The 12432-nt window shown below is 41.9% G+C and overlaps 6 protein-coding genes across 6 annotated transcripts; 5 read left to right on the top strand and 1 right to left on the bottom strand. All coding sequences in view use genetic code 12, as the record gives it.

Moving 5' to 3' along the window:
* The first annotated feature begins 89 nt into the window (after nt 1-89).
* RJT20DRAFT_125778 (opsin family protein) lies at nt 90-1547 on the top strand. Its single transcript, XM_064916584.1, has one exon. The coding sequence runs from the start codon at nt 184-186 to the stop codon at nt 1150-1152; it is 969 nt and encodes a 322-aa protein (XP_064775958.1). The 5' UTR covers nt 90-183; the 3' UTR covers nt 1153-1547.
* Nucleotides 1548-2475: 928 nt separating this feature from the next.
* On the top strand, nt 2476-3432 carry RJT20DRAFT_2438 (opsin family protein; the record flags this gene model as incomplete). The annotated part of the gene is made up of 1 exon (XM_064919354.1): nt 2476-3432. The coding sequence occupies one exon, from the start codon at nt 2476-2478 to the stop codon at nt 3430-3432; it is 957 nt and encodes a 318-aa protein (XP_064775957.1).
* Nucleotides 3433-3721: 289 nt separating this feature from the next.
* Nucleotides 3722-5253, top strand: RJT20DRAFT_125776 (uncharacterized protein). Its single transcript, XM_064916583.1, has one exon. It carries the CDS (start codon nt 4196-4198, stop codon nt 5027-5029), a length of 834 nt encoding a protein of 277 aa, XP_064775956.1. The 5' UTR covers nt 3722-4195; the 3' UTR covers nt 5030-5253.
* A 369-nt stretch (nt 5254-5622) lies between these two features.
* RJT20DRAFT_27328 (uncharacterized protein) lies at nt 5623-6658 on the top strand. The gene has a single exon (XM_064919475.1). It carries the CDS (start codon nt 5827-5829, stop codon nt 6367-6369), a length of 543 nt encoding a protein of 180 aa, XP_064775955.1. The 5' UTR covers nt 5623-5826; the 3' UTR covers nt 6370-6658.
* RJT20DRAFT_125774 (signal recognition particle subunit) lies at nt 6580-7925 on the top strand. Its single transcript, XM_064916582.1, has one exon. It carries the CDS (start codon nt 6948-6950, stop codon nt 7479-7481), a length of 534 nt encoding a protein of 177 aa, XP_064775954.1. The 5' UTR covers nt 6580-6947; the 3' UTR covers nt 7482-7925.
* Nucleotides 7926-10527, bottom strand: RJT20DRAFT_125773 (uncharacterized protein). Its single transcript, XM_064916581.1, has 2 exons — nt 10153-10527; nt 7926-9674 (listed from the first exon to the last, which is right to left on the bottom strand). The coding sequence occupies exons 1-2, from the start codon at nt 10182-10184 to the stop codon at nt 8420-8422; spliced, it is 1287 nt and encodes a 428-aa protein (XP_064775953.1). The 5' UTR covers nt 10185-10527; the 3' UTR covers nt 7926-8419.
* Between the last annotated feature and the right edge of the window lie 1905 nt (nt 10528-12432).

Raw genomic sequence — 12432 nt, 5'->3', positions numbered from 1 at the left:
AAAAGATGGTCACGACGGAAAGGAGGAATCTCTCTTCCTGGGAAATAGGGGTATATATAGGGTGGCTATCTACCCCTATTCGTATTGGGATGGAGAGATCTGTAGACACATTCTTCTCTATTTAACAGTTTTGTACAACATACTCAAATAGGAAACACATTTGCAACAACTCAATCAATTACAATGACTGCAATCGACTTTACTAAGCGTAACACCGCTTTGGAAATTAACCCAATTCGTTCAGCAATTGACATCCACATTACAGACCATGGTTCAAGTTGGCTTTGGACCGTCTTCAGTTTGTTTGCCTTTTTTGCAGTTGCCCATATTTTCGCATATGGCTTTACTAGCTCTCACAAGAAGGGTTTGAAGAAGACCTTATTGGTCGTTCCACTCTGCATCTACTCGATTTTGGCTGTTGCTTATTTCACCATGGCCTCCAACTTAGGTTACACTGGAACTCCAACAGAATTCTCCCATGTGACTACTAGTGAAGACATCGGTGTTAGACAAATCTTCTATGCTAAGTACATTGCCTACTTCTTGAGTTGGCCATGGCTTATGATGATCATTGAGGTCACCACCCACGATGCTGAATTCTTCAACGAAGGTGACTTTTTCGGCAGATTAATTGCCTTATTCCAAGGTTTATTCACAAAGATTTTAGCAACATCAGTATTTGTTTTGGGCTTATTAATCGGTAGCTTGATCGAGTCAACCTACAAGTGGGGATACTTCACATTTGCTGTCGCTGCTCTTTTGTTTGCTGAAGTTTACATTTTCATCAACTCCTTTAATGCTTGGAGATTGACTACTTCTAGAACTGGTATTCTTGTTGTATACTTCGACTTGCTTGTCTGGATCCTTTACCCAATCGCTTGGGGTCTTTCTGAGGGTGGTAACAAGATCCAACCTGACTCTGAAGCCGTCTTCTACGGTATTCTTGATCTTATCACTTTCTTGGTTGTTCCTCTCGCTTTAACTTGGATTAACTTCTACCATGTTGACAACGAGTACTTCAGCAAGGTTTGGATCTTCAATGTCAGAAGAAGCCAAGCTGACCCTGAGAAGGAAATTGGTGAGACCCCAAGACACAGTGGTGATACTGCTGTCGCACCAGTTGGTGTTCCAACCGATGAGCAGGTTGTTTAAACACATTCACTTGAATTAGGGAAATGTGATGATTAATTTTCAATTATAGTTCACGATAAGTTTACTTGTCGGGACCGCTTCTTTCCCCATGTTTGTGTTTCTTGACTCTTTGTTGTGAACATCACCACAACATTGCCCTAATATGGTTGTATTTTGACCAATCGAAATAGCGACCCATTCTTTAATTTTAATTCAAACTTTTAATAATCTACTTATACAATATGTCATATTTGCAGTCGGCTGTTTCTAATATTTCTTGTATGAAACAGTTTTCTTTCGGAATATGTATATTCTACGTTTTTTGTTTAAATGACGCACTTTATGCTATAATTAGTTATCTACTAGTTATCTACTAATTATATAGGTTCAATATAATAATAAACTACTAAAGCTACTGTAGGGGTTAGCCCATGTCTAGGGTTTTGCGTTGTTTTTTATCTTGATGAAAGAAGTCAGGTAATTCTCATGAAACATACCGTTGCACGCAATTTCTTGTAAATCCATCTACTAAGCACATATGTCAACTACACATAACAAAACATCAATACATGAATACGAGGAAGGGGAAAGACGCAGGATAAATGACAGACTCAATGGAGTGCTTACAATCACAAAACACCTTTGCGTTCTTTAATATTCCATTTCGGTCTATATTTCGGCTGGAACCAATAGTTGGCTAACTTGTTGTCGCTCAAAGAAAACTTTCCAGTGGGCCCACCTATAGCTTATTACTGTTAGAAGGGGTTAGCTAACATTATTTCCAGGTTATTGACAGCTCGTTAAAGGTTCAATCATGCTTACGGGAGGTTCTGCATATCTTCTGTAGGCTTACATAGAAGCTATAACATACAGGTTTAGCCCAAACAGGAATACAAATGGCACCACAAAGTGAAAACTCACACTACTTAACTTAATACCCTCCTAACCTACACGATATTAAACGCCGACGTACCATCCGGCAGTTATACACCCCATTCCTGTTTCAGGAAGAAACTAAACAAATAACTAATCAAGCATTGCATCATACCTTTTTGTATCGGTAATTCTGCAGGAAGAGTTTTTTGCACCCTGACGTTTTACTAAGAGAGGGAGAAACGAAACATCGTAATACTAGAGTAGGAAATGTGACGATGTCAAACTCTTCGGAGCAATGGGAAATTCGGAAACATCAACACCTCGGACTAAGACGACCTAAGCTGGGAAAATAGGGGTATATATAGAGTGGACATTTACCCCTATTCCCAGAAAATGTAGAAGTTAATTCATCATCCAGTTTTGTACTACATTCTCAAATAGGAAAAATATTTGCAACAACTACTTACAATGAACGCAGCAATTGAGTTTTTCAAGCGTAACGACGTCATGGAGGTCAACTCCATGAACCTCGCAGTCGATATCCACATCACTAGCCATGGTTCAAGTTGGCTCTGGACCGTCTTCTGTTTATTCGGTGTATCAGCCCTTTTCCACGTCGTGGCATATGCTTTGACCAACTCGAGTCAAAAGGGATTAAAGAAGACATTATTGGTCGTTCCAATCTTCCTTCACACCATCATGTCTGTCGCTTACTTTACCATGGCCTCCAACTTGGGTTACGCTGGTGCTCCAGTGGAATTCCACGGTGTCACTACCTCCCAAAATCTTGGATTCAGACAGATTTTCTACTCTAAGTGGATCAGTTACTTCTTAGGTTTCCCATGGGTTTTATTGTTGATTGAGCTTACTACCCGTTCTGCCTTCAGCGAAGGGGACTTGCTCACCAGATTGATTAGCTTCTTCCAAGGTTGGATTATTAAGATCTTAGCTTTGTGGGTTTTGGTCTTGGCCTTGTTAATCGGTACCTTGATTGTTTCCACTTACAAGTGGGGTTACTTCAGTTTTGCTGTTGCAGCTCTTTTGCTCGGACAAATATACATCTTCATCAACGGTCTTCAAGCATGGAAACACAGTCCAACAAAGCTTCCACTCATTGCCATTTTCTTCAGCACCTTCATTTGGATTCTTTACCCAATTGCATGGGGTGTTTCCGAGGGTGGTAACCAAATTCAACCAGACTCTGAAGCTGTCTGGTATGGTATTCTTGATCTTATCAACTTCTTAGTTCTTCCAATCATTTTGACTTGGTCCGCCATCAAGAACCTCGACAACGAATCTTTCAGCAAAGGATGGCACTTCAAGAAGAACGAAGCTGTCGAGGACCCAGAGAAGGAAGTAGGTGAGACCCCAAGACACAGTGGTGACACTGCTGTTGCTCCAAACGGTGTCCCAGTAGACGAGTAAAGAAAATATGAATAAGGGGAATTGTGATGATTAATTTTCAAATACGGTTTTTTAGCGATTGCAATTGCCAAGACCTTTTCTTTCCCCATGTGTGTGTTTTGAGACGTCGTTGTGACCATCACAGCAACTAGGCGCCAATATGGTCGTTTTATTGATCAGTATAACGACCACCCTTTACTTTCACTTCTACATCCTAATGAACTAATAATACCTATACCGTCTATTGACGACTTCTTTCCTTAGAAGAAGACCTTACGGAATCATTGGACTTAATCTTTTATATTTAAATGTCAATATATGTTTAGAGCACATTTTATACCTTGTAATCTACCATCTATACACTTATACACCTCCACTATGACCAATCGGATGCAAAAAAAATCAATGCACCCGTCCTTTTCGGAGCAATATTTTTGCGCCGCACTGCCGCCTCCTTTCCCGGAAAAAAGTGGCGTCCAAACAAAAATACCTGCACATCAACGCACTCCGAGATCACGTGACCGAAAAATCGACATTGCAATAGGAGAAATCCCTTTTCACACATAAGTCCATGGCAAGGCAATTTAAGTTGTAGGAAGTATTTTTCATCATTGGCAGATCACACGAACAAGTGGACACATAGCCAGTACATATAGAAGTATACAGCACAACTGGCAGGAATTCCAAGCCCATTTTCTCTTAGCATCGCCGTCCAAATAAGCCCGTTAGGACCCGAAACCTCCATTAATCTACCTACCATCCACTCCTACTCCTTTTTTGCATTATGCCTCCAGCTACTACCAGACAAGTGGTGACGCCAGCACAACAATTGACGAAATTAGCTACAACTCAGCAATTCTACTGGTTCTTGGGCCATGTTCTTGCAGTGCTCTTTTTCGTGGTGACTACGTTCACGTCGTTCTTCAGTCCTAGAGCATCGTTGCGTTACTATCGTTTTGCTCTTCTCGCCATCCTTATCACCTACATAATTGTCATCAAGCAAATCTACTTGAGAAAGACAAGCACCATTTCAGCTGTAAGGTTGATCAGAGACGAAAACGTGCAATACTTTGTTCTTGCACTTGTATTTTACTTGTCCAGCTTCAAAATCGGCGTCGTATCGGGTTCCCTTTACTCGTTTATTATCTTCGCTGTGTTCCATATTCTCACATACTTCCAGAACAACTTGTTGAGTATTGTTGTTCCAAATCCACAAACAAAGCAGCATTTGAATGGGGTTATCAACCAATTCACCATCAGCTACAACCAACAAGCTCTTCTTGTGGCCGCCAATGCTGAAATCATGCTTTTGGTATTAAATGTCGTGCTGTTGGTACCTTCGGTGCTTATCAACTTGTTGCTCCAGCGCGACATTTTATACATTGTCGTCAAGGCATTTGTGGCTGGAGTGACATTGGTATTTGTCAAGTTCAGATACGATTCCAACCAATACACCAAGTTGGTAATCGAGCAGTTCGATTTGCGCGTAGTTCAGCTTTTGGCTAGATTTAACAACCCAACATTGACCCAGGTATACAACGGCTGGTTCAAAGGCAAGGTCATTGCCAAGTACATCGCGCCCATCCAGGTACCAAAGGAGAACATCAAGAAAAATTAAGAAATTAGAACTGATATGGTTGCTAACCACATCGAGAGAGGCTTATCCCAAGTGTAATTACATCTTGGTGGCTTCACCCCTTGCCGTTGACCTCTCTATTTATTCTGTTGTTTGCCATGTATACATAGTCTTAGTACGACATTTATTGATAACCAATAGCTATTGTAGTGTTTAGAATCCCGACGACATACGACATTTATCCCGAAAAACTTAAATCACCGGACTATTAATATTATTTTGAATGTAGAGGCGGTTAAACTATTTTTGCCATGGTCACGTGACACAACTACATAAACACTAAAGCGTGTTCCCATTTACGAGGGTTCGTGTCTAAAAAATGGTGTATTTTGACGGAGTGGAGAAATACGGCTAGCTACTTTGACGGATAGCAAACCCCAGACTCAACAGAACCCTGAAAGTGGGTTTTCTCCACGTCATGCTTCCTTGATTATGGTTCTCCCCAGATTTGCAACTCTTGTTTCAACCGATTTTACCCACCCGTTCCTACCTCCGTAGTGTTCCCCCATTCGTCATGACCTTCTTTCTTCTTCTCGGTTATATTACCGCATCGGCTGGCTTCTTCTGTTCGCTTTGCGGCAATTAGTCTTAACTATGGGAATCCGTACCTAACTCAGGGCCTGCACACAGCCGCCGGCTCTTCTCCAACAAAAGCTCGAAGCAAACTGAAAAGAGAGGTATATGGAGTAGAGAAGAGTATATAAAAGTACAATAAGCCAAGCAATTCTGTAGGAGATCAGCGATAGAAGATCTTTATCGGTATCTGTTGAAATTGAGTAATGGCATCGCAAAGTTCTAAGAAATTGGCTCAGGCCAATACCACAACGTTGAACCAACTACACATCATATCGGGAGTTATAAATGTACTTACGCTCTTGATAGTGTATTTCGTCCAACGCCCCAAGAACTACAAACCTTGGGTTCTCTTCTCTTTGCCTTCGTGGTTCTTTCAATACACCATTGAAAAGAGCGGAAGGCCAACTTACCACAACAATAAGCTCATCAGATCGGGCGAAGATATCCACCATGAGGGTTTATATGAGTATTTCTTCGATGTGATATACGTCACCTGGTTGTTGGACATACTAATGGTGATTTTCGGCACGAATTACGTGTGGTTGCTCTACTTGGTTATTCCAGGCTATGCTGGTTACAAGCTCTTTGGATTTGCTGCCCCATTTTTGCGGAAGCTGAAGCCAGCAGCCTCTGCTGCAGCTGCAAACTCTGGTCCAGACGACTCGACAACTGATTCCGGTAAGACTAAACGCCAGGCCAAGTTGGAGGCTAGAAGAGAGAAGGGACCTGCTACGAGATACAGATAAGAACGCCGATGGACCGGACGCTCTTAATTAGGTGTTTCGCTGACAATAACGAAGACAAACGAATTGGACCACATCAATCCATTGTCCTTCCTCTCCATGCCCATCTTACACTTCATTCTACGCCCTCAACAGCCCCAAATTCTATATAATGTACATTAGCAACATGATCTTTTTCCCGCTGGAATTCCTTTTCTTTCACATTACTACTATATATATGTATATATATACATATATATCGTTTCCCACTCTCATTTTTGTATATACCAACATCTTCTACCAGAATGATTCCATTCAACAACCTCCATCGTCACTATCACTTACTACTACTAATATAAGTAACCAGCAAAAAACTGGTCGCAATTGGTCCATTGCATATCTCAACCTGTAGAAACCCCGATCAAAGAAGTACAACAATATGCACTTATGCACAGCTAACCAGCAATATCGATCCGTCCACAAAATTTTCAAATTTGGAAGCATTGTGATTTCTTAACTATGGGGAGAAGGAGTATAAGGGCAGGTTTTGAAGGTCAAAAGTGACTTATAGATAGTATTAATAACATTGTATAGATCTAGTCATGCCCAGGGTATCAAATCTCGAAGCTTTCATAGAAGTCGCATCAAGTTTACTAGCCTCGTACCCTAGTTCTACGAGTCTTTCTATAACTTACACCAACGTAGAACGTAAGAAGAAACAGAGCAAGTCCGACGTCAAGGTGACAAAACCGGCTAGCAACAAGAAGACTGCCACCAATGCCGTTCATTTCAAGTTATTTGAGCCTAATTCCGGCAAATGCATCAAGTACAATACCTTTAAGATCAAGGAATTGTCTCGTTTATTAGCATTCATTGGCCCAAGAGGTGTCAATGTCGTCACCAAAACGGATGCTCCACAGCAACATGTTGATGGTTTAGCCAGTGTGATGAGTAATGTAAAGTATGAAGAAGAAGAGGAAACGGCACCGGCTGCCGTTGCCGCAGCTTCAGCTGCTGGAATCGAAAGCCCAGATGATGGTAGTCGTGCTGGAACTCCAGTACCAAGTGCAGCTCCTAAGGCTGGTACTGGTAACTCCAAGAACAAGAAGAAGAACAAGAAGAAAAAGAAGAACTAGATAGGTTGAGAAAGTAACGAAGAAGAAGACAAGATATCAGAGGGGAAATGAAGACCAAGGCATTCTTTCTTCTTGTAGAGCACAAGAATTGCATTGTGAACGAAATGCCGAATGTGACGTTCATTTCCTTCATTTATCTATAAATGGAGATGAAGCATCTGAATCATAGCCCAATGAACCACATTTAGCTGCCATTTATATTATCTTTTATCTTAGTTTTCAGTGGGGATTTGATGGGTAAACTAATGATACATAATACAAGCTTAATGTACAACGCAAACTGCAGATGAAGTCGTAGACGGGAATTCTATCAGATCAAAGTATAGTATTCACCTGTAGCAGTCCATTAGATTATAGTTGTACCACCAATCAAAATGTGTCGTAATGGGCTATTTGGTTGTTTGTCTAGCACATACCCCAGTTATGAATATTACTTAAAAAGTTACACAGTCAAGGCATATATATTTATAACTTACCAACCATGAAATTAAATATACAATCAAATCAATCAAAGTAGAAAAGGAAAATAAATAAACGATTTCAATAACTCACAGAAGAGCCGGAGAAAGCTGCAAATAAAGAACATATTACAAATTAGTCAGAAGTGAACAATCAGAAAAATGGAGTTGGTGATTTTAAAGACAGACTGGCATTTTGGAAAGAGAAAATGAAGATGATTTGATTGATAGCAAGCGAAAGCCCCCGATGGTGAGACAAGAACCGCTGTAATATGTTTGATAGGCAGGAAGTCGGACTAAAGTCACGATAAGATCAGAAAATGACTTAATTACAGCACCATAAGGACGAATGATCTGCAATAAGTGAAAAAATGATACCAAATGGTAACCAGAGAATGACTCCATATCATTTCGTCAGTTTATAAACAATTTCAACTCTGAGGTACCGAAGTACTTTAAAAAGATGATCTAACATGACTCTTAGTACTTGAACAAGCCCTTGAACCTCGAGATAAGAGTATCTCTCTTTCCAGCGGCTTCCTTGGTAGGAGTAGACGAAGCAGTTCTCTCAGGAGAAGGTGGATATCCACCAGGGGCCTTCAAGATCTCTACTACGTCCTTGTCGTTCTTCTTAACAGGTTCCGAAGCTTCAGTCTCGGCTTTGGTGTTATTCAAAGTTGCATCGGAGTTCTGCGACAATAAGTTAGGCTTGTTTCCACCAGCAAAAGACAGGTTTCTTGAGTTGATGATGGAGGTATCAGCTGTAGAGTTTCCACCCTTGACCGAGTTGGGAGTCACATGGGCCGACTGGTTCAAGACCGTGGAGTTGAATAACGAGTTAGTAGGAGTATTGAACTGATCGTCAACGTCAACATCGTCGTGGTTAGAAGTACCAGCCACTGGAGTGTCTTTGCTGCTAGCAAGATGCTCAAAATCGTTAGCGTCGTCGTGAGAACTCGGGATTGAAACGGCTGCAAACGACGATGATGAAGTAAGCACTTGGGTAAGGTGGTCCTTGGGCGCATCGTCCAAATCCGAGAGGATGTCATCTTCAGTGGCCTTGGGAGCTGCTGGCGAGACGATAACGGGAACATCTTTGGAGGGAACGGGCTCCTCCTCAACGGGAACTGGAGAGTTAACAGCGACTGGAGCAACGGGAAGAACAGAAGCAACTAAGGCTGGTTCAAGAGTCTTGGAAGCCTTTGGTTCAGCCACAGCTGAAGGTTCAGGGGCCAATGGAGTCTTTGTTTCAGCAACCAAAGGAGTCGTCTTCTGCTCGGGAACTACTGAAGACTTGGTCTTAGCAACTGAAGGAGCAGTCTTCGTGTCAGCAACTGAAGGAGCAGTCTCTTCGGTAGCCTCTGGAGCAGCTTTCTCGGAGACGACTTCATCCGTAGTAGCCTTAGTGATTACCGGTTCCTCGGTAGTAGCAACAAGTGGGACTGGTTGAACAGGCTCCGGCTCCTCTTCAAACTCATGGAACTCGGTCAACTCGGCGGCTTCAATAACGTTGTTGGATATGCCACTGTCGTCGTGTTCGATCTTGTAGTGGTTGTTGGTGACCCAGTCATTGCCGTTGATAACGAACTTGAACACAAGCTTCTGGCGGGAGTCGACCTTGACGACTTGCTTATAGCCGTCTTCAAACGACGTCTTGGCTGGGAGAGATCTGGCCCAGTTGTCGAAGGATCCGGTGATCTGAATGGACTGGATCTGGTTAGTGTCCACGGAAGGCCTAGACGGAGCATGTTAGTAAGTGTTAATGGGAGAGAAGGTATGAGTTGGATAACTCAATGAGGTCGGTTCCGTTCCCGAAACGTTGCTGCTGTGATGAAGAGACGAGATCGGGTAATTCACTATCAGTATCACAATCACCACGAGTTTTGATCATTGTTCCTTGTTCCGATAAGCGATAACGATAAAAGGTGATCTCAACGAAGACGTGATGGGGATATTTGAATTGATCCCGAGGCGATTTCGCTGATTTGACCGGTCCACGGTACTAAACAAGCCATTTCAGACCCATGTAGACAGTTTGCAGCACATTTTCAGCATCAAAAACCGCCATTCCACCATGGTGGAACCATTTCTTATCCGTGTCAGATGTGTGAAAAATCGCGATAAGACGGGATCACCAGGGCTGATAAGAGCCACAACCAAACAGCAAGCAACGGCAAGTGAGGGATTGTAGGAGCCAAGGGGTGGGTACGTACCATTCGATAGTGTAGGTGTAGTAGGAGGACATTTTCCGGGAAATGTGAGTGTAGTAGGGGATCTTGTGATGGTATACTAGATGAGGAGAGAGATGGTTCTATAAAAGGGCAGACCTGATTGTGGTGGTGGAATGTTTGGTCAGTGACGACGATTGAGGATTCACTGGGAAGAAGAAAACTAGTGAGACGGAGAGATTCCTAATACGAATAGGATGAGCCACCAGTAGCAAGCAACAAGGAAAAGAAAAGTGCTTGTAGAAAAAGAGCCAAAAGCTTAAACCAGGAAGAAGAAGAACTGGGTATTTAGGAATTAGGATAAAGGAAATCAGGAATCAGGAAGCAAAAGAGAGAAGAGAAAAAGGAAAAGAGAAAAGAGACAAACAATCAGAAAACATCAGAAACAGGAAAGGGAACAACACCGAAAAGAAAGGAAACCAAAGCGAAGAAGGTAAAAAACAAGGGAGCAGCGGTTAGGGGGTTTTGGGATTTCCGTGTGGGTGAGAGAGAGAGAGGATGTGGTACGGGAGTGTGGTGTGTATTAAGTGTGTAGTATAAGGTAATAACTGGTAATAACTGGTTATAGAAGGTAATATAAGGTAATATCTGGTTATACAAGGTAGTATATGGAGGTAATGTATGGTAATGTATGGTATCTGGTATACTATGGTATATGGTAATATGGTAAGATTAACCCTAATCACGGAAGGAGTAAACTATTCAGGGATAAGGGTTCGGGTAGAATACGCGAAGAGACAGATGAGTGAGTGAGTGAGAGAGGGATAGAGGGAGATTGAGAGATGGAGATAACTAACTGACTGAGTCAATGGTAGATTGAGTGAGTCATTGGGTGTGAGTCAATAAAGACAGCCAGAGAGACAGAGAGATAGAGGTAGAGATCGAGATAGAGAGACAGCCAGAGAGAGACAGTGATAAACATACAGACAGTGATAGAGACAGGGACAGGGTCAGAAAATGAGTTCCTTAAAGACATGCAAGGAGAAAGGGGATAGAGAAAACAGTCCTCGTGTAGAGACGAGACGAGAGAGAGTGTGTGTCTGTTTTAATCGTTTTAAAGTGGTTCGTTATGTGTTGCAGCAATGTGTTGATTGAGCAATTTGATGATTTAGCAATGTGTTTCAGAATATAACGTGTAGAGATACAGATACACGATGGTGTTTTGCAGTTGACGGTTCGGAGAGAGAAAGATAGAGTGAGAGGGAGTAAATACCAGTGTGTGTGGGTGGATAAGAGTGTAATACTATTTAATTAAACTATTGTATACAAATTTGGAGAATTACTATTACTACATACTCTAACTACAAGATCAGAGTAATCAAAGAGATCAGACCAGACACATCAAGAGTTGTGTATCAAAGATCATTGTCGTCAGTCCAGTCTCCAATGGCACTTCGTGGCTAGTGGAACGAACGGCTGGTGGGGGTGTAATGTGTTAAATTACACTAATTCATTCTATTCTATAATTCATGCATCGGATCCACTGTATTATCCCATAATAAATGGTACCTTATACCATATAGCATATTATCCAGGGTTATTAATTACTTTTGAAGGCGTATATCCATTGTTCTTATTTCTTCATATTTATTTATTCATCCATTATTTTATTCATTGCTGCAGCCAAGGGCAGCCATGTTCGTGTTAGTGTTGTTTTGTTTGATACCCTCTCCCTCTCAATGTCCCGCGTAACACCTTCTGATCTACAATTTGCCCTTACAAGATCACTTGTATCATTGCCTGATCGCAATACAACCCAACTTCGAACTGCGTTGGAGGGACACCACCAAACAACCGATAAGGAAACAATATAAAAAAAAATAAGAAAAAAACTTCCAAAACTACCATTCCTGTTAAAACATCAATAACCACATCGCCATCGCCAACGTCATCCTCCGGCACGAATTAAAGGCGACCCTAACCCAATTAATCCATTCTGATCCAGAAAACTGATCTACTGTTATTACAATTAAACACATTTTGGGACGGGTATACCGAAGGAGAACTAATTCTTATGCAGAGCTGCAGACGCATTAATACAGATATGGAACATACATGCCACACAGAAGAATCAAGGCAATAGAGGAGGGAGGAGGGAGGAGGGGTGGTTGTAGTAGAGTAAGTGATGGGAGCCAGATGACAAGGAGAATGAGCCCAGTACATGAGGGGGATCGGCACCGCAGGGGTTTCACAGCAAGGCAATACTATAAACAAACACAAATACAAATTAATACATATCAACACGGCATGATTTAACACACGGAA

Source organism: Scheffersomyces xylosifermentans (assembly GCF_036884685.1).
Source record: "Scheffersomyces xylosifermentans strain CBS 12540 chromosome Unknown RJT20scaffold_2, whole genome shotgun sequence".
NCBI classification, from domain to species: domain Eukaryota; kingdom Fungi; phylum Ascomycota; class Pichiomycetes; order Serinales; family Debaryomycetaceae; genus Scheffersomyces; species Scheffersomyces xylosifermentans.
Note: the sequence above shows the minus strand (reverse complement) of the source record. Positions and strands in the feature narration are given on the sequence as shown.